This window comes from Argiope bruennichi, chromosome 1, assembly GCF_947563725.1.
Source record: "Argiope bruennichi chromosome 1, qqArgBrue1.1, whole genome shotgun sequence".
NCBI lineage: Eukaryota > Metazoa > Arthropoda > Arachnida > Araneae > Araneidae > Argiope > Argiope bruennichi.
The window spans coordinates 133,008,175-133,035,901 of record NC_079151.1 but is presented as its reverse complement, the minus strand read 5'-3'; the positions used below and the strand labels follow the sequence as shown (position 1 = coordinate 133,035,901).

Below are 27,727 nucleotides of genomic sequence, written 5' to 3'. Positions count from 1 at the left end.
AAGAACTCAACTCGCTTATCTGAACATAATCGAAATAAAATGCATCTTTTCGGCAAACTATAAATTAAATCCCTATTCCAAATTTTGAAAAGAGCCAAGTGCAAGTGAAATTTTTCCGATTTTTTTTTCCCATTGAATCTTTTATTCCGAAAGCAGGTTTTCAGAAATGCTTGAAATTTGCTTTAGCTACGAATTGGTGGAAATAAAATTCTATAATTACTTTTTTTTTTTACGAAAGATATTGGAAAAGTTTTGCAAAATGACCTAACAGTGAATCGCAGAATATTGCTAGTAACTACAACATAGCATACTTGCCTAAGACTTGTTCTAACTGACATGTGAAAACTTGTAGTTCCATGTCTGTGTGCTCACTTATTTGCTAGTAGTGATAGTTTGAAATGCGTACTGTAGTATCATGGTCATGAAGTGAGGTACTGACAATTTCGCGGTATAAATTCACACGTGGTTTAAACGTAAATCAGCACCTAAAAGAAATGACTCTTACATTGCGTGTAGTTTGCTCACAAAGTACGACTCTTTTCAAGTGATACAGTGAATTCCAAAAGAGAAATTTCATTCTGTAGGACGCTGAAAAGGCAGAAGTTGTGGGAGGGGGACGTTACTGCTGTGAAGAAAATGCTTGACGAACACAAGTGAGTGGTCTATCAGCAAATAAAAAATACCTAGGTATAAATGTTCCAGCAATTAATTCAACTCTCCATCATTATTTATATGTGAAGGAATCATGGGTGTCGCATCGCCGGATTGGAGAGCAGATGACACGACGAGTGACTTGGTGCTGGAAGATGCTAAAAATGTTTATTGTACCAATTTTGGTATGGGAATAACGTCGCAATAAGTGGTGAGACCTTGTTGTATTAGTAAGATGTACCAATCGGTGTTCGAAAAAAAGTTTAGATTTCTGATGTTTGATGAAATGTGTGGTCTATCAGTAGATAGAATATACTTTAGGTATAAATTCGTTCGATTCTACCCGATCATTTGAGCATGTATGGATGCCGCATAGACTGATTGGAGAGCATATGACACGACCTTCGCCTTTTAGCATCTTGATGTTGGAAGATGCTAAAAATGTTTGTTAGAGTCAATCTCGGTATGTAAACAACATTGCACCAAGTAATGAAACCTGGTTGTACTATTAAGATGTACTGGTTGAGGCTCAAAACAAAGTTTAGATCTTTGATGATGAGACAATCAAAATTCATCGTTTACCGCCATAGTGGTAAACGAGGCCTATTTGTAAGAAAGGAAATGATAGCTTTATTTCTCATATCGAATGGAATTGTAGAGCGTGTCGGTTTGGACACACAGAAGACATTCCCGACCAAGTATTACACTGGACAATGCCAGTCTAAAGTCATTAAATGTATGAAGAACCCGCAGCCAAGTTAAAAAATGAACGCCTGGTTCTTCATGCGCATGAGCCAAAACCTGCCCCGAATATTTGACTGTTACAAAGCACCTTTCTTATAGTCCAGTCCTAGCTCCCTGCGGCTTTTTACTGTTTCCGCATGTGAAAAAAAAAATTGAAAGGTATCCGTTGTCCAATGATGAGGACCATTAGGGGGCTTGGAACAATGAGTGTATCTTACTCCCAAATGAAAATTGGCAGAGCTAGTTTAAGAATTAGTTTCAGGTATGGTGAAATACGTTGGATGTGACGAATATTACTCTGAAAAATTAAATAAATGAAGCTGTATTATCAAATTTACTACTGACTTAAATATGTTTTATCTCCTTTATGTTTCTTGTTCTTATTTGCACTATCTTCGCCACCCCCACCCCGACTGGTCTCTCGCATACCCCCAGGACTACAAAAGGAAGGAAATCAATGTTCCACCATGTCTCCTCTACTCATTGTGAAAGCTGTTTGTGGATCAAATTCATTAAAAAATATTTTCATATGGATCACATAACATTCATTCAGTTGGATTTTGCAACCCGTTGATTATAAATCATGCTTGTTGGTAAATATTTTATTTCTGAATGAGCCATTTTTGGCGACCCATTAGTTTGCTGGAGATGTGAATATGAAGATTTACGTTAGAGATGAATTTCAATTAAATCATTTATGCATAAGTTAATATTCATGTTTCACTCAACATAGCATTTTTAAACGTAAAACTGTGAAAAACATTTAAGCCATGCTATTTACTTATTCTGTTTATTATGTTATTATGATATTCCCAAATAGAATCAATGGAACTATATCCCAAATAGAAGACATGACGTCAGATAATGCATGCATAGCTGTCCATATTATCTAACATTGATATTAATTGCACGTGCCTAATGCAGTAATTTAATTTTTTCATTTCTCATATAGATGTGTAAAATGTGTTGATTCGAACATTAAAATGATCTGTTTAGTAGCGTGGTTCTTTAGGGCTGCAGAGTTGCAGCATCTCCCGAAGTAATTTTAGAATTTTTTCACCTTTTAAAAACTGGTTGGCTAATTTCCTACTTTCGTTGAACAAGGAAATGAGAAAACAAATTATCTGTTTTACCATAAAAAAATGATAAGTTGACAATTTTCTAAATTCATTTTAAAAATTTGGATTATTTATAGGTGAAATAGTTTTTTTTAGGAGCAACATGTTAATCGTGTTCTATTGTGGAATATTTTTTGCAGTACTGCATGTTTCACTGAGTCACAGAAAATGAATCTAAGTGTCACTTTCAAAACGAGTCACTGATTCTGCTTTGTTTTGCAATAAATTACACCCACCCACACCAACAGTGTGTCAGTCTTTTTGTAAACACAGAATGTAGCCCATCTCAAAAAAAGTTCTAAGATGGGCAGATTTCTATCAAATTTTAAATTCAATAGAAATTTAGAAATTCTATCTTATAAACTAATCCTATCTATATCTACAAATTCACACGTATATTATCTATAAAATCTAATAAAAAAAATTCTTCATATTCCTAGATTCTATCTGCCCGAATACAAGCGAATTCGATAACTACAAAACTTCAATAGTTATACAGGAAAAAAAATTGTATGCGAGTTTAGCATTTAAAGTGCAGATCCGAATCAGATTTCAAAACGAAACCACCAACAGATTGATTCCCTGTCGTTCTATACTTTCTCAAGCAAAGAAAACGCTATAACTCAAAAACGGAACTTCTTAAATAAATGAAATTTGGTGTGTGATTTTATGATTGATAGTGTGTTTTTATGCCAAATTTGGATTCCATTGATAAGAAAAATATGTCCAAAATCCATACTTGTCTTTCATCACTATACAACGAAGTACAAGACGCTTATGAGCAAGACTTCGGAACACTCGTAGAACACTCGTAGCGTTCACGATCTTGTTCTGATCCACAATTCTTATGTGTGGAAGGGAGGACAACATGTTGACTGGAAAGTGTGTGTGAATGTTTCGAGCATTGAAATAAGAGCAAAACACTCTTTTTTTTATACAGGATGTTATTTTATTAATAAAAACCAGAATCCTATAGCATTCACAAACGGAACTTGTTACATAGATGTAAGCCTCTTAAATGAAAATTGATAACAATACATTGGAGTATGCAGAGATACGAACAATTAAATATACGTATTTGAGGCATTTAATATTTGCTGTACATACGTAGTACTATACATATATTACAAAAATAATATAACAGTAACATGTTTTTAGCAGATCACCACACAGATTTGAAAGCACCTTTCGTTATAGAGGATGCAGTATTGCATTCGTTGGCAGTCTTAAGTAGAATAGCTATCTGCTTACCCTGATTGGTTGGCAAATCATTACAAAATTTTTAAAAATATCCCTTAATATTGACTAGTTAATTCACATCTTAAAATTTGACATCTTTATATTATATTTTTGTATACCACGGAATCAAAAATTCCCCCTATTGGAGGGGAAAAATTTCAGCTATAATTTTTTGGAACGATAAAATTTTTTGTCGTAATAAGAAAGAAGAAGAAATAATTAGTAATATATAAAAATAATTATTCAGCGTTCAATTTTTTTTATTCACTGTTTTGTGCCGAAATGATTTTTGAAATGATTTTTTGCTTTCAAATGCTATGAATTTTGAAAAAGAGAAAGAAAAAGTGCCGTGAAAATATTTGTAACTAATATTCTAATATGTGGTATATTTTGGCGTCACAACCCACAATTTAAGAAGCCCTGATAAGTACTAATTAGTTGCTTACCATTGATACATTTTTCTATTGAATGTTCTTCTTTAAATGCCATTTTATATGATATGCCCTTGAAAAATACCTGAAATTTTTAAATAAGAACACTTGCAGGAATCCAGCATAACCATTTCAAAACCAAAAAAAGATCTAAAGGTAACCTTTTATATAACAAAAAAAAAATAAAGAAGAAAAAAGAAAAATGATTCAAAACATTATTGCACAGTCTATTATTCAGAGTCTTTTGCCCTTCAAACCGCGATTCTGTAACTGTTCAAAAAAGTTGGCCTCTGAAATAAACCGACAGCAAAACTCAAACTTCGGACGTTCATTCTTAATTGTACTTAACACAATGGACCTATTCCCATAATGTTCCAATTAAATAAAACGAAAAAGATAATAAGAGAAAGTAAAGAATAAGAGTGTGTGAGAGAGGCCACATCCAGATACTTTAAGACGATAAAGAATTAATTGAATGAAATAGACAAGTTATTTCCGTTCTGTTTAAAAGCGACCCATCAAACTTCCGGTTTCCCAGGCAAACTTCCGGTTTAATGTTTAGTTCGAAGAAAACTTCTAATTTTTATCCCTCTGCTTAGACATATTAAAGAATATTAAAAAACTAAACTTATTTAAACTTAAATTTTTGATATTTATTTCTTTAACTATGGGTTTTTATCCAAAACGTTTTCTCACTTTCGTCTTGCTTTGATGGAAAGATTACTATTACTGCTTTTGACAGCGCACATTTTGATAATGAACAAACTTAATTACTATTTAAAGAAACGACCAGACGAAAGTAATTCATGATATAAAGAACCGATTTGAACTTAGAGTTCGAAATAGCAGTCAAGGGGATTTCGCGATTGCTTTAACCAGAAGATTATCATGCCGGAGTCGATGGCCAAAAATCATGGATTGAAAACTCATCCATTAGAACTTTGCCCAAAGAAAAAGGGCTTAAATTTCCCGCCAGTGTCCATATTTAAAAATGAATCGTCCTTGTTCGAGTTGTGCTGCCCTCTATATTATAATGGTACATCTAGTCGGTGGTTGGTTCCTCAAAGCAGGAACGAGAGAGCAGTCAGGACCACGAAGACTGAAGGTCCGAGGATTCCTGCCGCGTTACCCTCGCCGGACACTTCGATGACCCTGTCGTGCAGAGGCTGGGGTGGGCGGAAATTGTCCACCAGAGATTCTTCTGGTTCGCCCTCGTCTTCTTCTTTGACATTTCGGAATTGTTGCAGCTGAAAGAATATAAACAACCATTTAGTATGCAAACTTATATCAATAATACAGTGTTTTCATATAGTTGGGTTTGAACTTTCCACATGAATTTCATTGTGGTACTTTCCCAATTACTTTTTCACCTTCTTCCAATGAATTTAAAATTTTAAACAATATTATATTAAAATTGCTTTTATGTTACTTACCTTTTTTATTACTGCATTTTTGTGAAGATTTTAAATTATTAAGATTTTTGTTTCAAAAAATTAGACTTAATTTTGATTATTGAAATCCTTTTCACTGTCAGTATCTTTTAAATTTGGAGGATAAAATGTTAGGACTCCATCGATCAAGAAGAAAAAGTTTCGTGTGATTCCAAGTACAAACCGGAAAATATCATAGTCTCAGTCATCAATTAAAATCACTCCTCCGTTTGAATCTACAATTTATTTTTGGTCTTTGTTCCCTTATTTTATTGATATTTGTTGATTTCTTTTTAGTTTTGGTTATGAATGCTGACATGACAGAACTTATATAGTGAATGTTGAAAAATACAAATAAGACACGATTGTTCATTTACTTTATAATACTCACAGAAGAAAAAACAATAATTCTAACAGCATCTAATCTTAGGAATCAATTCAAATTATTCACCCATTTCGAGTTTCCAATTTAAATTTCTATTTCGTTTCGTTTCAATAGGATAATGTTTGTAAGCTGAATATTATCCGTAGACTGTCCGATGTGACATGTGACATGCGATTTATATGGAACGAAAATTATTCAAAAAGCTTTACAGAGTAGATTGTTAAATCTCATATTACCAAAGTTGGTATATAGTCACAAAATGGATAATATTAAGGGTAATAATGGATAGCTAAGTAAGTAGGTTGTTATTCTATGGATAGTAGGTCGCATTGAGTAATAGATAAAGTGTTTTCAAAATTAGATTTTTGGTTAAATCTTAAATGAAAGTTTTTCTTCAGTTTTAGACCATATTGTTGCAAAAAAGAAAAAAAACCTACGTTTAAATCACTTAAAAATGATAATAATAAAAAAAAATGTTTAGTCATATTATTGTTATTTTTGTACTTTTCTTTCTAAATTATAAAAAAGTTCAAAAACGTTTAAATATATTTTACAAAATTACATTTCATTGTTTTAATTGACGCAATTGCATACAAGAATGTTGCAGAGATATTAGATATATATTTTTTCAAAGTTGTTGTAGATGTAAAAAAATGATACAAAGATAGACGAATCATATGTAAGTTATTATGATGTTTCGGTGTTTTGAACTAGAGAATCGAAGGATTTTTAATTCTTGTGTATCATCTTGTTAATGAAAGTCCTAAAAAAACTACTTTTGGAATTAAATTCTCAATTATGACCGTTTATTCCATTTTAAATAAATTATATTTTCTTAATAATTGCCGCAGTTTATGCAGTTGAAAGGGATTAAAAACAATTAATACATAAATTTAAGATTTAATTGTGGACCTCTAAAAGGAAGATTGCCGCCAGGGGATACATAATAAAAAAGGATTTCGAAAGAATACTGATGTAGATACTTCCAGGAAGTTTAAACGTAAAGTCTGAAATTCAAGTCACGCCCTTTAATTAACCCTGAAGAAAATAACAGAAATCGCTCGTCGATGCAGACCACGTGTTCTTTGAATGTTCGATTTTAAAATCGTTTGCTCAATCCACTATTTCATCGAAGAAAATGAAGACAGATTAAACCAGCGCATACCAAGCAAGTCAAACTCTAAAGGCTAACGAGGTCTAAATAAATAAAGTTTCAGTTTACGTGGGATGGGAGAAAAAGAAGTCAGGGTCACATAAAGAGAATCTATTTTCAGTTTAAATAATTTCTCACTTTTATTCATGTATATAATGTATGCAACATAAAGTAAGAGTGACGATATTTTCATAATTTTAACATGACAATTTAAACTCTGAAGATGGGGTAGGGAAGAATAAATTCAAAAAGCATTTTTTTAAAAATTAGAACAGTTTATTTCTGTTTTACCAAAGAAGCGAAATCAGTTTCATCTGTAACAAATATAAGCGTCTCCCTACATAAGATTTTAAACATTACAATTAGTTAAACATTATAATAAATTTATTTTTAATTACTGTAAATAAAGTTACTTATTTACAAAATATGAATAAGCATTTTTATAAAAAATGGTGTTCTCAAATTTTTGTGAAAGTTTGGTCCAACATTTTTTTTGTGTGTGTGTGTATGTGTGTGTGTAAAATATTCTCTACAGATAGATTACTATTATTTGCTTCAATCAAATATTGTTTCAGTGTCGCTTGAAAGGTACCAGAAAAGGGGTATTGATACTACTCATGATTCATACTAATATATCCCTTGCCTTGAGCGGATGTATATTATAGTTTTATACAGGATTCTCATCGTGACTCAAAAAGTTAGCGGTTGGTTCTCGCCATTCGGGTCGGTACAAAAAGGATGTGAGGTCATTTATCCTCTACCGATGACGGGACATACCTGCTACGGAGGAAGGTAAGTAACCAGTGATGACACTAGGTGTTAACAGTAACCAGTGATGACACTAGGTGTTAACAGTAACCAGTGATGACACTAGGTGTTAACAGTAACCAGTGATGACACTAGGGATTCAACCTCAATCCCGCCAATGCTGTCGCGGCAGTGTGTAACATCACATTTCAACCATCTAAATTCTAACTCAAAGCGTTTTTGAACTGTAGTGCAGAGAAAGAAATATAATTCCCAAAATATGTTTTCCGGACTCAGGATGATCTGAAACGTGGAGATTCGTCATTTCGAGTTCGAATTCTTTGGTTATTACCATACTTCCTCTATATTTCGCATAGAAGAAAATGAAAAGCGAATAATACATCGATGAAGAGAGTAAGGCGGAAAATAGTATACATATCAAAGAAGATTACAAATAGCATCAGATATGCACAAGCTATTTCAAAGCTTTCATTTATATTTTGTTTCGCTTACTTTTTAATAGTTAAATGGTGCAAGAATCAGATATAACTGTTCTGTTCTAACATACGACAAAAAATATTTTTATTTCATGTTTATTTTTACATTGTTATGATTATATTTGCATATTTTGTTTACTTTTATAAATATATGGACCAAACTGTTTCTATACTTTATTCAATTTAAGCGAGTTTCATGAAAGATTACTGGACGACATCTTGTCCTCCAGCAATCCTTGAATATTAAATATCTTTTATGTCAGCATTTTTACAATGAAACAAAAAGTAAGAGACGATAAATAATCGCCGCCTGTTTCTATTAAACGTTGTTTTAGAGCCGGTCGAAGAGGTGCAGAAAACAGGCATTAATGCGCCCCATAATTTATACTAATTTCTCTCTTGTCATTGCCAGCTGTCGTTACAACTGTATATTTTCAAGAACAGCAACGCTCGGAGTTTTGGTGTTGTTGACCCAACTTTTGATATTAGTTTGAGTCGCCTCTTTCGCAGATAGGTTTTGCAGAATTTTGTTATGCCTGCCTTTTAATTAATTTCGGAATCTTAGTTAATATTATAAAAATAATTTTTTAACTTTATTTATGCATATAGACTATGTTCCGAGATTTGAGAGTGATATTGTATTTTTGTAAGATTAGAATTTAAATCTTATTGGTATTATTATTATTTTCTTAATCTCACGCATACATAATAAAGCGAGAAAAGTCATTATTAAAAAATTGATGATCATTAAAAAATGAGATCTCTCATTTCATTTCGAGATTTCCATTGAATTTTTCGGGATTTGGATATTTTTATCAAATTATCCACTACAGCTTAGACTCTTTTTGAAATAGAATAAATAAAAAACATTTTAGAAAGTGTGCTTGTTTTTTTTTTGTAAACAATAAATCATAAAACGCAAATAAGATCAAATTTGGGATGCGTTCTATGAAAAAAAAATGAAATATTTTTAATCAAAGGAGAAGGAGACAAAACGAGGGCGGTTTAAAAAAACAAACAAAAAAAAAACGAACTGCACATATTTTAACCACGGTCGATGAAGGCAACACCTAAGCTGGTACACCCTTTCCATATTTCTGTGCCACACCAACGGGAAGACATTTGGCTCATGAGGTCAAATTTGATGTGCCTCCATATACAACGTATATTTAATGAAATCGGGGATCGAATTTGGAAACTTCCAGTTCCGAGGCCCGGACTTTACCATTAAGCCACCGCAGTCCCACTATACCCGTGAGTATAAATCTAATCGTTAAAACGATCGCAAATATTATTTTGGTAAAGAATGTATTATTTTGATTAAAAATATTTAATTGCTACAGTTCAGCAGCTTTCTGAACTATTACAATTGATTAGCGGTATTTGTTGTAGAAGAAATATTTTGTAACAGTATTATGAATTAATCGCCCTTCCAAAAAAAAAAAAAAATAACGGCTAGAGGTCGCACGCTAGGTTTATCAAAAATGTTAGACAGATCTATATTTCATAATTAATATGTTCGCCAATGGCATACAAGACATTTCCCAGATTTCTATAAAATTTTGAGCAAAATCTAATCAGAGAAAGTCTATCTGTTCGGTTCTTAGAATGTAACTTAACACAATAACTATGAAACGAAGAAGGCTAAATGGATAAAATTCGGTACACAGATTTAACATAGATAATGCAAATTTCCAGGAAAATCCAAATAGGGATTAAACGTCTGTAGGTCCGTACTTTCGGAAGCATATAATAATTAAAAAAAGCAATGACTCACCATTCAAGACGGCGCATCATTTGGACATTTTATTTATTTATTTTTCAATTTTGATTGTCAAAAATGCCCATAGAATGGTCAAAAGATGCAGATTCATTTTTCGGGAAAATTCAACTTAAAACAGCTGTATATATATATATATATATTTCAGAACAATAAACAAGCCCTTGTATTAGGTGAATAATTGCACATTGGATAACTTTTCTGAGCACAAAAGGTTAAATCTATCAAATTTTATATTTGATTTTGTGACTACAATTGTGATTCAGTACCAAATTTTGGTTTCACTCGGTTAAAAGAAACTGATTTAAAACAAATTATATCTATTAGAGACTATGAGGGAAAATTTTGGGGTGACCACTTTTTCTGGTTTAAATTTTAAAGTCATTAAGAATGGATTGTGAATGCGCAGTGATATTCTCTGGAGTTATTGAAGTAAACTGCTAAAATATTGATTAAAGCTTATTAAAAATCTAATGACATATTTGGAAATCTTTTTCATATTGCGCTCTTACAATACAAGAAGTTTGTAGCTGGTCCACCGATCGGTTGTATTCAGTATTTTGAGAGGTTTTTCGTTCGCATGCTTGTGGTGAATCGCATATAAGCCAGTAACAGCGCTTCTGCCCGAACAGCTGTTTTAGCAAAATCGGTTTGTTACTGGACTGCTAACCTAAAGGTCCCAGGTTCTATCCTCACGCGTCTCAAACCTGCTAAATTGGTGACCTCGGACGCTGAACCTTCAACCTTCTGATCAGCTGTTGTGCGCCAACTACCCGCAACCAAAGTCGCCATACTCACTTGGCGCAGCAAAGTCGTCAGATTCACGTGACGCAGCAACCCTAAGTCGCCAGACACACTTGGCGCATCGGCACCCACAAACGCCATAACGCTTGGCGTTACTCAAATAAGGGTACGGCCCATTAAGACAACAGCTACTACTCAATACATCACCACTCAACGCAATATCGTTCGTCTCCCCTTCGCCTCACTGGAGGGAGAGTACTGGGGTGAATCGCATATAAGCCAGTAACAGCGATTCTGCCCGAACAGCTGTTTTAGCAAAATCGGTTTGTTACTGGACTGCTAACCTAAAGGTCCCAGGTTCTATCCTCACGCGTCTGATACTGCTAAATGCTGCAATTTGAGCGGTTTTTCGTTCGCATGCTGCAATTCAGGAATATTAAGCAGGCCTATAAATATTATTATACTAAAATGATAGAAATGAATTGAGAATTTATGGGTGCGGTGCAATGGACGACTCAAATCAAGTACTTGTCCAATCATATTATCCAGCTGGTCACTGGTCAGTATGTAATCTCCAACTGTGATCCATAAAGCACAATACATAAGGAATCATTCCCAAATTTTATTTTATGAATCTCTGTCATTTTCTGCAGTGATATATAGTTTGGAGATTCCAAATTGGAAATTTATGCACCATTGATGAGCGACAGATTGGCATTAAAAAAAAAGCAATTTGTAGAAGATTTAGCGAATTGAAATGCACGAAGGATAGAACCTGGGACCTTGTGGCTCGCAGTCCAGTAACATGACCATTATGCAAAAGCAATTATCCGTGCAACGTAGTTGTTAATTGGCTATTAATTAACTAACTACTTATTTGCTATTCACAAAGATATGGATTTAAGAGGAGAGTACAAATAGAATCAAGGGGGAGGGGAGGCTCACCTGTTTCTCACTGATTGGAACGAAGTCTTTGAAAATGGTCCAAGTTACGATTTCGTAGCATGGGGGTGTGGTCAGGGATCCCTTGTAACGATAATAAGGCATCAGGTCGTCGGGAATGAGGGATTCCAGAGTGAAGTCGTCCATTTCGACCTTGCTGCCCTCCTGTCGGATGTCGTCCAGTTTGTCGATGATGGGCTCCAGAGCAGGATTGTCTTCGTCGGACAGCTGAAAAAGATTCATAAAAAATTTTTTAATCTATCAAAAATATTAGAATTCTTATACTGTATTCATTATTAGATAATAATGAGTTTAAACCAAAATAATGAGATTTCAATAAAGAAAATTGTAATGAAAACTATATATCAAATAATTTCTTCAATTGCTTTGCAAATTTCAGTGATGCAGTAAGGGCAAATGAAGCATACGTGACGCTGTTTTTCATAATTCGTACTTTTTATAATAAAAACACAGTGTAATTGCGTTTTATTGCTTTCATAGTGATCAGTACTGGAAATTGGCGGTCAGAGGGTGGCCAATATAAGGGTTTGTTTGCCAGTAAATGCGGGTATAGAAATGTACTAAAATAAAAGAAAATGATAGACTGTACAATTCAGTTCTAATGCAATAAAAATTCATTCTGGCACAATATAACAACTGTACGCATAACATTATTAAAAGTCGTATGGTAAAAGCAGTCAAAAATATTTTTTTTGTAGATACTGGATATTTTTTATTCTTTACTTTTATTGGGTGAGGTTTATAGATTTTCGCACTCACGCATAAATTTTTTCGTGTATGTGTTCACAGACTCCAAGAATTCTGTTTATTATTTCGTTTACTTTCATGCAGGTTAATTGATTTCCTATTTCTTTATTACATGAAGTATTCATGTTCTTTTTATATTTTCATTATTCCTTTTTTGTTGTGTATATTTTTTATTATATTACCTCCTTTCCTCCTGAATGGGTGCAATTCAGAAAACTTCAGTAACTTCAATAAATTTCAATAATTAATTCAGTAATTTAGTTCACTACTGAAATGTTCCATCCGAAGACTCATTTAAACTTTACACCCTTTGAGTAAACTATGCCGAATGGAAATTGAAATATATATATATATATATATTCTGGCGATGAGTCCTCCGTCACTGTTAATCTTAGCGTTTCTCACCTTTCGTTCTAAGCAAAATTTATCTTGGTATATAAGACCACTTATTAAGTTTGGCATTAGACTTTCGAATCATCCTGTAGGATATAGTCAGATTTCATTGATTACCAATACCATATGTTCTTAAGTGGATTATTAATCTATACTTATAATAAAGCTCAATGTGTGTGTGTGTGTGTTGGCGCTCTACAGGCCAGGTCATTTGACATACAGCTATCAAATTTGGTACATGTATACCTTAGAGGTCGGGAATGTGCACCTGGGGTACTTTTTTTTGAAATTTTAATTAGAATTTTAATTATTAATTAAAAACTAACTTTCCCGCCAAAAAATTTTTTCATTTTTCCCACCGCCAACTTTTCCGCCAAAACAATCTTCCATTTTCCCCACCGCCAAATGAGTAAGGCTTCAGTTTTCTTTTTCTCCCAACTGTAATGAGGCTAGGGTTAACATTTTTCGGCGGATTATTTTAAACGATTCTGTTTATTTTCCTAATGTTTTATGCATTTAAAATTAAACATTGTTAATTAATCCATGTTTCAGATTCATTCTGAAGTACTTTTGAATTAAAATAACACAGAATAAAGAAAATTAAAAATGTCTAATCTGCATAACGTTATCCCAACTGGCGTAGAAAAATTCACGCATTTGCGTTAACGTAACTGGCGAAGAAAATTCACGCATGCGCATTGTTTTCTGATTGTTGCCATGACAACCAACGAATGATTTAAATTATTTTTAGGTTAGTTGCATGCTTTTGTAAGTAAAATGTATTTATGTTAATTATATATCTTTTGTATATGCTTATAGTTTTAAGTACATCGTTTTTTAAGTAGTTTTTTTAAACCTGTTTTCGACCGATTATTTTAAACGATTCATTTTATTTTCTTATTGTTTGATGCATTTAAAATGAAACATTGTTAATGAATCGATCTGTTCATTATGAATCTGAGAAATTTTTGTTGACAAATTCTTGAGATATTACATAAATTAAGAAAGATATTCTTTAGTGACCATAAAGTTTAAACGCTCAGTGACTCTATTATCAGTAATCATATTATTAAAAAAATGATTTGTTTCAGTAAAAAATATTATTATATTAATTGCAATTTAATCATGTACACTTTAATTTAAAGCATAAATTCTACGAGGGGTAACAGAAAATGAGAGAGATACATACCACGCTATGACTGAAGGCCTTTATAATATTATGAGTGAATTATATGACTATCAAAATTTGAAGTTTTAAAATATTTTGCTGAAGAATCTATTAAAGTTGGAATTGCGTAAAATATTTAATGGTACGACTGGAGTATTCCGGTTCAACCTATTTGATTATTAAAATTTAAACGAACATTTGGCTGGTCGCCAAAGGCGGCTAGTTTTGTTAATAATCCATTTTGAAGTTACCCGAAGATTTTGGGGTTCAACTTATTTGAATTATATTTGCATTCTGCTTCGTTGCAATATTAGGGTACTTTTAAGAAATATTTCGTAATTATGCAATCCGTTTACATGACGAGGATGATACCTGAGAAGGTACATCTCTAAACTTCTGCATCATACCATCTAGAAAACATTTGGCCTCAATGGATTTAACATACACTGGAGCTGATATTCTTCAGTGGAGTCGAGTTTCAAATCTAGAAGTCCAAAACTGAAACTTAAATCCTACCACCAAGCCCCAAAGATCTTTCGTGTTGTATTTCAGACTTTTAAGCTTTGGCCTTATAATGAACTAGATATTTAATTCGCACTTTATGTTCTAAACTTCTATATCAAGTTTCAAATACCTTTACTGACCAGCATTCGCTCTGTAACTTTAAGGTAGGGAACTATGTTAAAAACTCGATTTTCTGTGAAATTATGAGCCGTGCTTTATTAAAAAATTTTAATGCTTGAACATTTTGCTTTATAAAACCGTTTGAATTTTGTTTCTAATTTTATGTTTGGGGAAGTTACGTTGATTGTTATACTTAGAATTACGTACGTTTTAATGCTATTTTATATCTGTGAATGCTGCTTGTCAAATCCTAACCTTTGGTAACATTTTGTTACGAAAACTTCATAAACTAAAATCTAATGAATATTTTTGGTTTAAATTTGGTATAATAATTTCTCAATATGTTTTGTAGTTCCTGAATTAAACATTCATTAAACTATTCATTTAGAAATATTTTATACCTGTTTTAATGCTTCACATTGTGAAAAAAAGAAAATTTCATGTCTTTTAAACATTTGGTCTAATATTTAAAGAATGGATAGAGATACGGCTTATTTTTTAGTTCAGAAATTCGCTAATATATATTTTAAGCTATTTGCAACATTTTAAGCAGATTATGTGAAAGAGTTTTGCTTTATACCCCTTTTTAGCAAAAAAAAAAGTCCCTTTTCCCTTTTTTTTAAAAAAATTGTCATTTAACTAGATGTTTTGGCTTCATAGATGTTTTTTCTTCCAATATTTTTTTTTATGCAAAATTCTATATTTTTGTACGTTTTTTAAAGCATTATCCTGAATGTGGTCCCATACCTTGACGAAGAGCAAGCCTAAATACCCAGGAGAATAGAAACGGTTTCGAGCCCATAAGTTTCTATCTTTTTGCTGAAATCTTACAACATATGCCTTAACCAATAACGACAAATATAATTATCTATATACTATTATATAACACCTACCTCATTGCACGTATTTACTAATAATCATTAATGAAGTGCATTCATATTTTAAAAAATGTATTCATATTTCGAAAATCATTCCAGTTCGTTTAGTGATGCATGTTTTTAAGATTGTGTGCGTTGTTTTCACGGTTACGAATGCAAGCGGTCATTTCAAAGTGGCTCAATTGAACGAAAAATTACAAAGAAAAGAAGCAGCAGCCACCAACTTTTACTGCATTGATCTGGATTCAATAGGGCTATTTATCTTTTTCCGCAACTCATCAAAGGTTTTTATGAGCTCTTTTTTTGACGCGATACTTGAAGAGGCTTAGGACGTTGTTTGTTTGCTTATGCAAATACCAAACGTCGAAAACTTGTTCATCTAGATTGAATCAAATACATCATTCATATGTATGAATAAAAATGCGAATATGTGAAGATAAAAAGTGTTGAATTTCAACATTATCACATTTTCTCCTAATATTATAAATTTTTGTTTTACTCTTCGTTACTCAAAATGAGGACAGCCATGACGAATTTCCAACAAAGCAGATTAGGCAGTTGCCTAGGATCAATCGGCAGAGAGCAGCTGTATTTCAGTCAAATAAAAAAGGTTTTTAGAAATTTGCCAAATAAATAAAACTTGCACAAATTGAACTTTCCATAAAATATAAAATATTGGAGTCATGTTAATATTTCGTGAAATTTGTCTGATTCATATTCATTTATTACGCTCATTTATATATTAAAGTATTTCTAAACACAGAGTGTCTCGTTAAATATCATTCTCTACAAGCGTGAATGCCAGCAGTCATGAATTTTTGTAAATAAATAAATAAAATGTATATATTAAGGTGTCCCATAAGTTTCTTTCCCGTTTCTAATATGAAATGAATACACAATATTTACTGTTCAAGCTATTATTTATTTTGTTATATAAGAACCCTTTTGCTTTATTACCTTCTTCCATCTCTCAGGAAGCCTCATTATGCCTTCTTTCCAAAATTGTTATATTTTGGACAAAAAATAACCCTCCACTTGCGCTTTTATTTCACGAATGGATTTAAAGCGCTTATTGCGAAGAGAATTTTTTAAAGACAGAAAGAAGTAATAATCATATGGAGCGAGATCTGGAGAGTATGCAGGAGGCGGTAGAACATCCCAATCAAGTTGTAAAATGTGGTCTCTCGTTGTTTTTCATCTCTTCCACGATGAAAAACAATGCCTCGTTGGTTCTTTAATTCTGGCTTTTTTTTTTTTTTTTTTTTTTTTTGCTATGGCAGCTTTCAATTGATCCAGTTGATGACAGTATTTCGTAGAATTTATTGTTTCACCTTAAAGAAGGAACTCGTAGAAAATGACACCTTTCCAATCCCACCAAATGGACAAAAGAACTTTTTTGAGGTCTAGCCCCGGCTTTGCGACAATTTAGATCTGTGGGATGACTGAAGCCGATGACGTAGAAAGGTAATAGATAAGGCTGCAAAAGCAGAGCCAGATAAGGCCATTCAATAGCGCGATGAGAAAAAATCTTTTAGGACACTTTAATACAATGAAACCTCATTTAACAGACACTACTCATAATGAGTGATTCGTTTAATTCGTATATATATATATATATATATATATAAATATATATATATATATATATTTATATATATATATATATATATATATATATATATATATATATATATATATATATATATATATATATATATATATATATATATATATATATATATATATATATTTATATATATATATATATATATATATTTATATATATATATATATTTATATATATATATATATATATATATATATATATTTATATATATATATATATATATATATATATATATATATATATATATATATATATATATATATATATATATATATATATATATATATATATATTTACTTGTTTAACGAGTGATGTTTTTCAAAACGAATGACGATTAGACATCGTGACTTCACGTGCAGGATACTACCTTAGTTATTAGTCTGGTTTACACTTGTTTGTTGACCTTTTTTTGCCAAATTATAAACGAAATAGTTAACGGAAGGTGAATAAAGGAAACACTTTAATAAACGTTATGGTTTCAAAGTAGTAGAAGAGAGAAGTATTTCAATAATATGAGAGCACAAATACAAGCACAGTTAAGAACTGTATTTTATGTCGTAGCAAGAAGTTGTGGAGGAGATTTCGGCAGAACAACTTTCCAATGAAATGGGGAAGATGGGAAACTGTGAACCTTATACTATGAAAATCATCCTTATATGCGCGCTAATAATTTATTTAACAATACTGCTATGCCTTATTTTTGCCAAATTTTAAAATAATAAATTACATTATTATATATTATCTTGAGTATTATTTTTGGAACGAGCGAGATTCTACTATATTTACTTCCCCCCGGGGGCACCTCGAAATGAGGATGAGATGCTTCCGGCATGGCGGTTGGATCTCGCCATCCTGGAGTGTACCCGAAAAGGCGATGACGGAACTTTCTCATTGCGATATATCGCCCAACACATATCGATATTTTTAGATATATCGTGATATCATTATTTATTTATAGTTATTATAAGTTATAAATAGCATCTTTTAACAAATTAACTGATCAGAACGACTCCAAATAAAAGAAAGTTAATTTATGTAATAAAAATATTTATTTTCTCTAGAAGAAAAAAAAAAGAAAAGAATTTTGTTAAAACCCTTTTAATAAAGTATCTCAATGCCAAAGCAATGTCTCCATGTTACAATTTATAACATTGCGTTTAAAGCAAGTATTTTCATATATTAGAATATGACAGTATTTGTAGAAATATTAACAAAACTTTTGTACAATGGGGGTCAAGAATAATGAAGAGCAACAAAATAAACACTAACCGGTAACCAAAACGAAATCGAAAACGTAAATTAATTGTGAATATCGATTTATTGCATCATGATTTATCGTGAGCAGCTTAGGGATGACGAATATTTTCAGAGCGGTTATTACGTAACCAATATCAAAAAGTCACAAATACAAGTGATCAATACTTTTCAAAGAGGGGTGTGATTCAAATCCTTCATACGATCTTACTGATGATATTTCGATTACAAGTTTTGGATCACGATAGAAACTAACAATCGATACGATATCACTGAAATTTGCCGGAGCGGTGACGATACGATCTGTCCAATGGAAGCTCTCGAAAGAAATCTGTGATTGGATTGAAAAGTGAACGGACCGGTTATTGGAATTATCGTATCGTATCATTGAATTGCATATCACTGAAATTTATCGCAGTGGTGATTTCACCGGAAAGTGCGAGGTCACCGATATTCGTATTTGATGATGCACTATTCCATACAGATCATTTTTTATTACTCGTGACATGATTGACTTTGATTACATGTACTCTGTTTACTGCTGGCGTCATCTATTGGTAGAATATAGGACTAAAGTAAACATTTTAAAGAAATGACATATATTTTTAACTCATCTTTTCCAGAAAATGGTTCACTCTAATAAATAAATTAAATAAATAGTTTTGAGAAAATAATAAAATTTAAGAAGTAAGCTGAAACAGATAAATTAATTCGTTCACACGTTAATTAAATTAGTAAATTAAGTATTAATTACAATTAATAAATTTTATATTTAATATTAAGTAATAATTTTTAATTAATAATATGATTGAAATAACAGATATTTGGAACGCATATTTAAAAATAACAATAGCAATATTATTTGTTATTCAAAAAATCGTGGATTATGCATCTCTAGAGCAGCTAGGCTAAAGCGGAAGTATAACGGATTTTTTTTTTTATGCGAGTACGCTTAAGTGTGAAAATGCGAGCAGCGAATAAAAATGTGAATTTAATCTGAATGAATCCTTTTTGCTTTTGTTTCTGAAGAGGAATATTTAGCTATTAAACAAAAGACAGCCTACAATCTTCTGATAATTGTAATTATTTTTCCATAATGGTATCATTCAGTTAGGGAACAGAAAGCAGTTTATTCCAAAGTAACATATTTAAAACAAGCATTTTTATGTATTAGAACATGACAGTATTTGTAGAAACATTAACAAAAATTCTGTATGAAGGTGAAAAAGAATGAAGAGTAACAAAAATAAGCACTAACCGGTAACAAAAACGAAATCGAAAAAGTAAATTAATTGTGAATATCGATTAATTGTATCGCTATTTATCGTGAATTATTCTTCATGATTTTGATATATCGATACTTTTTCGCAGAAATACTTTTTTTTTCCCCCTTTCCTTTTTCGATAAATCAAAAATCGGCAAAGCCCTACACACGAGTTCATATAACAAATAACGGCAGAGATTGATTGCGGCTGGTTAGAATCTTCGTTATTCAATGGATATAAAGGAAAAGATATTTTGTTTCTGAGATAAGATAAAGGAAGAATCCATTTCGTCGAGTGCAAAAGAAGAATTGTGAACGACTTTCGAGATGTGAGGTTTTGAGCATACTGCAAAGAGAAGAAAATGGATCTTCGAATGTTTCGCAAATGGTGATAACCCCCATCAACATAAGAGGAAGGAAACACTTTGATAAGTGCGGATCAGGTGGGAAAACATTATTTTCCGAGTTAGAAGACATCGTTCATTGAATGGATTATTGCCAGAAGAACAAAATGTTTGGCTATTTACTGACAGGGTCGACCCGAACAGAAGTACGGCCTAATGCAAAGTTTAAATATGGGGTCTATAAATAAATTTGAAATGCAATGAAATAAAAATGCATTGCATTTTCCTATCTTTTTTTACATTGAATGAATCAGTGCAATAAGGATTTAAAAATGATAAATAATTTAATAATTTTTATAAAGTTAATATTTCGGTCGCAAAAAATTAGAGTTTAATGAAATCAAATAACATAAATAGTTGCATCATAAATAAAGTTATAATATGTGATTTTTCAATATATGTTTTATAAGTATTCTCAAATTCTTTTATATCATCGTAATGTTTTTTCTTTCTTTTTTTTCTTTTCTTTTTGCTTTTAAATTCGAATCTTATTAATGAAATGTCTAATCCTTCTTGAATAATATAATAGATCTCAAGTAATCTTTAATCATTTTCAGTTATGATAAAGGTTTTGTAATAGACTGAAATGGGACAATGGCAAATAGTTGTCCCGATGAGACAACCATTTGCCATTGCCCCGTTATGGGTCACGTGATGTTCCTCAGGTAGGCGTGGCCTTTCTTTGCGCGCAATAGTTGACCTCGTGTGAACGTTGCTTCATATTAAAGAAAAACATATGATGTCTCAAGTTTGTGACAAATTTCGAATCATTTTTTTAGAAGTAATGATATAAAGTAGTCAATAATAAACAATGCTATAAACTACGTGGCCAGCTTTAAGTAGTAAACTGCAGGCGTAGTGAGATTCAAAGCTCTTAACACATTTGTTGCCACGGCTCAATCCTGATATCTGGACCACCTATTTAACTAGATTCTTCCTTCTTTGCTTTCTCTCAGTTTTAGCAGGGAAAAGGTCATCTAATAAAATACAGTTATTATCCGTAACTGTACAATTATGTACAGTTAGTATTTTCTAACTGTACAGTCCGTACAGTTAGAAAATAGTACGATCCATGGACAGTGAACGTGCTAAACTTGACTTGGACTGATAGACATGAAAATGTATTTTGTAATATTACCCGAACACATGTATATTCAAGTTAAAAAAGAAACGAGGCATTTTCCCCCTATTTATAGAATGAGTAGCGGTACAGGGTCCTTGAGAGGTCTTGTACAATCCCTCTCAGACCGATTCTGTTTTTAAAACAGGCATTCAAAAATTTGTTTTTCCATTATCATGACACTGCCAAAAGAATTCCTTTGGAAAAATTGTCAACTTTAGTTATATGAAGTGCAATTCTTTTATATGAACTAATGTAAATCGTACAGGAAAGAATAAGGCATCGCCTGAAAATATATCCTAGGTTCTTTTTGTTGAGAATTGGGTCTTATTTTCAAAGAAACACATTGCCTGGTTGTCTAAATTTGTTTAAAATGCTAATGATAAATCTATGAAGTCCAAATTCTGAAATAATTTTTGTGAATTATATAAAAGTTGAAATGTTGTATTGACCAAAAGCAGTGCCTTGGCAAAACATTCAAAATGTTGCGTACAACCTTCTTAAAATTTTGAAAACTTGTGCAAAGATTAAATTTAAAGACTGACCTTGAAAAGAACTGCTAGTACAGCGAGCCCGTCTTCTTTATGGACTGCCTTTTCTTTTGTTTTGTAATTTGTGTTCATGTGTACCAGATGCATCTGCAAAAGGAAACCCGAATAAATTATTATTTTTTTTAACGAAAATGCACATTCAATGGAAAATTTTGGTTTCACAATGCATGATATAAAATGAAGGCCAAGGAAATAAACAAATAAAAATAAATAAATGAATGAATAAAAATAATAAAATTATAAATACATAAATAGATAAAGAGTGAATTTTAAAAGGATTAAAAACCGTATTAAGAATTTAAAATTTGTAAACTCTTGACATTAAAAATATTTTAAAAAGTATAAGTAATTTAAAAGTTGGACATAGTCAATCACAGACACGTTAACAATTTAAAAGTTGTAACATTTACTCTCAAAAGCATGAAAGGGCATATTAAAAATGAAATGTCTGAAGTTTTTTGAAAGCTTGTTTAAAAGTTGATAAAAATTTATGCAACTAGAACTTCGTTGTATAATCTGACATAGACAATCTCAAATAAATCTTTTTGTCGTCATAATTTATTTTGCTGTATTGGACAGTTTTCAAAAATTCTGCCTGTTACAGCAAAATGAGTGGCACCGCAATCAATCATTATTAATGATTTGCGGGGGAAAAAAAACAGAACATAAGAAAAAAAACATTGTCGGGATTTCAAACTAATCATGTCATAAATATTTGGTACATAGGATGAATATATATCCTATTAACCCTTTAACTGTTTTATTTTCTTTACTATCTAATAAGATGACACTTTCTATTTTGGGAGTATTTTCTTATTTTGATTCAAATGGAAATGAAATCCATTGAATACTTGACTTATCTATGTATTCGAAGTAATTTTAATATTGAATTATAATCGTTATGAATGATTTATTTTTTGCTTAGAACTATCAAAATTCGATAAATCGATGCACGTATGGCACTCGGGCAAAACAGTTAAGCAATCAATAAAAATGACTGTATTATAAAAGTACAAATTGGATTTAATTCGATAAATTAGCTTGATTCAAGAACTTTGATTTTATTTTTGTTGTAAGGATCCCAAAAAAGATTGCTATATTTAGGATTAGAAAGGACATCACTGAAACACAGTCTCTTCACAACCTTGATGAACCTCACAATTTAGTTTTTATCATACGTTCTTAGGATTATGCTATTAATATATTGTGAAAAATCGAGTTTTCTGCTAAGAATAAAACCAGGATTAGTAATTGAATAATTAGTCTATGCGATACAAAACAAGAATTTAAAATGAAAATAATGATCAGTTATATTTTTCATTTATGAAATCAGCAATGCAATTTTTAATAATGTATTTTTTAATTGATTTGATCATTTAATGATGAAAAAATTCATTTCAAAATGTCTTTTTTCGTTAGTGCTGGAGCATTTCTAGGTTAAACAAGGATGACTTGTTTCCCTGAACTCCAATTAGGGAAGGGAAGAGTAGTTTCCTTCCGGAAAAGGGCAAATGTTTTTTGTTTTTTTTTTGATATTTTTAAATAAAATTTTTTTGCATAGAAGTTATTATTATATTTTATTAATTCATCTATCCATTTATTGTTTATAAACATAGAAACCAAAATAAGTAACTCGAATAGTTACTGTAAAGAGGTTCTTTTACTTAGCATATTTTTATAAATGTGAGAATTGTGATCGGTGACAAGGAATGACAGTTGTAATTTCAAGATTTTTTTTCTATTTTACATATTTTAAATAAAAGACACAACACAATATACGCAAACGATCACGATCATCCTCTTCCACACCTCGCGTCTCTCTGTCACTCTCGCCCCCTTGTTTTTTTCCTTCTCGCCTCCTTTTTCCTGTTTGGCGACTCATTTTCTCGCCAAATCAGGTGAGTCAACAAAAAGCGGTGCCAATTATGAAATAGCTGTACCAACTCTAGATTTCGACAAATCTCCACGTTTTAGACCTTCCTGACTTAAGGAAACATATTTTTTGCATAATATCTGTCTGTCTGCTATAAAGATAATTAAAAAACGCTTTGGGCAAGACGTATGAAATTTGGTATAAGTCTTTACATTAAATCTGTATATTTCTATCAACATTTGAGCAAAATTCGCTTAGAGAAAGTCTGCCTGTTCAGAAATAAGAACATTAGTTATGTATAATTCGAATATAATTAACACGATGACTATAAAATGAAGCGACCTAGATAGATAAAATTTGGTGCACAGATTTAACATCTATAAAAAAGTTTTGAAGTTTTAAAGTTTTGAGACAAATCCAGTGTGCATTTACCGTCTATTTTTCAGAAGCACATAAACGTGTGAACTCAGAAAAGCAATGACTTAAATTTATCAAATATGGAATGCGATTTTGTGACTACAATTATAGCTTTGAGTCAAATATTTATTTCAGTCGATTGAGAAAAACGCGTCTAAAATACATATTTGATTTTCGGATACTTTTAATCGCATACAAGAAATTATTCGCCAAAAAATGTCGCCAAGAATTGCGTGATATATTCAGTAAAAATGCTAAATTCTCGCCAAAGATTAATATTTCATAGCTATTCTACTTCAATGTAATGAAAGGCATTCTCTGGAATAATACCTTTATTAGAGAGTATGCGAGAAAGTATTTGGGAGACCACTTTCACTTGCTATATTGTATCATTATATCATGTAAAGAAACTAAATATATTTGCACTGAATTCGATGGCATTCGGGCGAATATACAAGATGAGCTTTTGTAACCAATCATTAATGAATAATTCCGGTCACTTCCGGCGCTCATTTCAATCCAGTCGCTTCGGCTTAGTGGAGCGTTATGCTTTTATGAAGCTTCGAGCGAATTAGAATTTCGATTTCACATAGTAGAAGCTATAAGTATGCGCATATAGCTATGGATAAGTATAACTTTTTCAGTCGCCTATTTCAGGATTCAAAATATTTTGAATTTCATTCATGCTCATTTATGACTAAAACTTAGTCCATATTTTATTCCAAGAAATCTATGTTTTTATTTGGCAAAGGGATTTTAAAAGTACAGCGCACAGTATAAGTATTTAAACAACTATAAATATTAAAACATTTTCTCTTTCTTTCAAACTAATGTTTTGAATGGTCATTCTTTTCTGCCAGTTTATTTTGTCTGTATGTCTGAGAGAAGAATTTTATCTATTTTCTCCGTCAATAAAGTAGGGGAATACTCTGTTTAACACGAACTCTGAAAATTAAAATAAGTAATTCTAAGTAGAGTCGTTAGAGGAGAAGGAATAACAGGACATTACAGTCCTTTTATGATCATTTACCGTCACTATACATGCCATCTAATTGAAAATCCATATACTCTATACTGCAACGCTACATCCTTTTTTTTTTCCCGATAAGAAACTCAGTAGTGAGTTGTCATTCAGGTCGTACAAGAACTGGTTCCTATCAGTGTGTGCATTGTTCCCAATTTATATTCAGGTTACATTTTGACTAACATTTAGGCCGCGGTGGCCTGGTGGTAAGGTCTCGGCTTCGGAACCAGGGGGTTCAGGTTCGATACCCGATTCCACCGAAGAACCGTCTGTTGCACGTTAAATCCGTCCTGACCAAACGTCCTCCCGCTGGTGTGGTGTGGAGAGCGGGGGGGGGGTGCCTGCTCAGGTGTAGTCCTGGTCATCTGACCGCGATTCAAAATTACGATGTCCGTCCCAAAATAGCCCAAGTGTTGCTTCAAACGGAACGTTAATATACCTAAACCAAACCCAAACTTGACTAACATTTAGTACTAACAATAATCATTCTCCCTTTAACAAAACCGCTGGAATGGTCTCCAAAAACTTTCTTGCATACTATCTGATAAAAGTGAATTTCTGCTCTGGATGCTCTTTTTCCCAACCCATTGAAACCAAAATTTGACATAAAATTACAATTGTGGTCACGAAATCTCATATTAGATTTGATTTATTTAAGTCATTGTGTTATTTAGTTATCGCGTTTACGTGCTCCAGAGAATGTAGACTGAGAGACGGTCAACGCCTTGTTGGATATGACTCAAAATTTGATAGGTGCATACAGTACAGATGTTAAATCTGTATACCGAAGTTTATCCATCTAGTTCTCTTCACTTTGTAATTATTGTATTAATTTATATTGATAAAGCCGTATAGACCGACTTTTTCTGAATGGAATTTGTTCAACATTTGAAAGAAATCTACAAATTTGTTGCAAAGACCATATGCCACATTTCATCTGTCTAGCTCAAAACGTTTTTGAGTTATCTTTCTCACAGACAGACAGACGGATGAATCGCTTAGAATGAACCCTTATCGTAAATTTTAAATAAGTAACTTATAGTACAAAAACATAAATATGGTTTGTCCAATCATTTTTTTTTTTACTTCCTCTTATGCGGAATGTACAAAAAGAAAACCCTACAATCCTTAAACCAGCGGGAGTGGTCACTGCAAAACTTTTTCTTCTAACTAAACATCCCTAAACCCTTATATAACACTGGCATGCAAAGTAACGAAATATTAACTTTTGGAGGGCCGTGGTGGCCTGGTGGTAAGATCTCGGCTTGTGAGCCGTAGGATTTCAGGTTCGAGACCCGATTCCACCGAAGAACCATCGTGTAAGAGGGTCTGTTGCACGTCAAATCTGTTTTACCAAACGTCCTCCCGCTGGTGTGGTGTGGAGAGGGGGCAGCTCAGGTGTCGTCCTCGTCATCTGATCGCGGTTCAAAATGACGAGGTCCGTCCCAAAATAGCCTTAGTGTTGCTTTACAACGGGACGTTAATATAACTGAACTGAACTGAAATTAACTTTTGGAGTGAATTTAGCATTTTTACTGAATCTATAGTGTCATCCTAGGCGAGTTATTTGGCGATTTATCCCCAGGTTGGGGTTAATAGTACCCGAAAATCGAATTTGCGCTCTCGACGCGTTTTTCTCAGTCATTGCGTTTACATATTTCTGAGAGTACAGACCAATATACACAGTCAACCCCCGATTGGATTTGGCTCAACATTTGACAGATGTCTAAACTATAGATATTAAATCTATATACCGAATTTCATCTATATAGCTGTAAGCGTTTTGTAATTATCGTGTTAACTTATATGCAAACAGACGGATTTCCTCAGAACAGATTTTATTCAAAACTTGATAGAAATCTACCAATTAGGTTTAAATTAGACCTGCAAATTAGACCGCATACCAAATTCCAATCTCCAGCTCAAAGTGTTTTTGAGTTATCTTTCTCACAAACAGACGGACATTTTCGAAAAATGTGACTTTCGTACTCAGGAAAATCTAAAACGAGGAAATTCATCAAAATCTTGACTTCAAATTATTTGATGATTACTATACTTTCTCTATACTGCGTATACGAGAAAGTAAAGTAAGATAAAGTGAAGAATAGTGTGCCCCCGAATTTGTCGCCAATATTGCAACCCATCGGAACACTCTTCTAGCAATCCTAATGCGGTTTTGTTTACTACTTTTTGCAATGGTTGTGTTGTACATAAACTACAACTATATTATGAAAAATGTTAAATTAAAATATTAAAAAAATATCGATTAAAGATTTTAATTTTGTTCTTTATTATAATTAAAAGTTTATTAAATAAAAAAGTTAAGCTTATAATTAAAAGTTATTTTCTTCTTTCTTTTTTTAATGTGAATACGAACAGAAAATATTTATTCTTTTGCAATTTTTAATTGTCAGTATGCGCTTTAAAAAATCGTCTGCATTCTCACTTTAAAAGACAGCTGTAATGGAATTCTTCGCAGTTCTCGTAATTCGTTTTGGTGT

The 27,727-nt window shown here is 32.1% G+C and overlaps 1 protein-coding gene across 1 annotated transcript in view; it reads right to left on the bottom strand.

Moving 5' to 3' along the window:
• Window positions 1-3,446: 3,446 nt before the first annotated feature.
• LOC129962970 (carbonic anhydrase 2-like) overlaps window positions 3,447-27,727 on the bottom strand; it is a 140,524-nt gene continuing 116,243 nt past the window's right edge. Inside the window, exons 5-7 of the mRNA XM_056076976.1 lie at window positions 21,907-21,999; window positions 11,865-12,089; window positions 3,447-5,430 (exon numbers count right to left, since the gene is read on the bottom strand). Of these exons, the coding sequence (XP_055932951.1) occupies window positions 5,245-5,430; window positions 11,865-12,089; window positions 21,907-21,999 (504 nt within the window). The 3' untranslated portion in view covers window positions 3,447-5,244. The remainder of the gene's footprint in view (window positions 5,431-11,864; window positions 12,090-21,906; window positions 22,000-27,727) is intronic.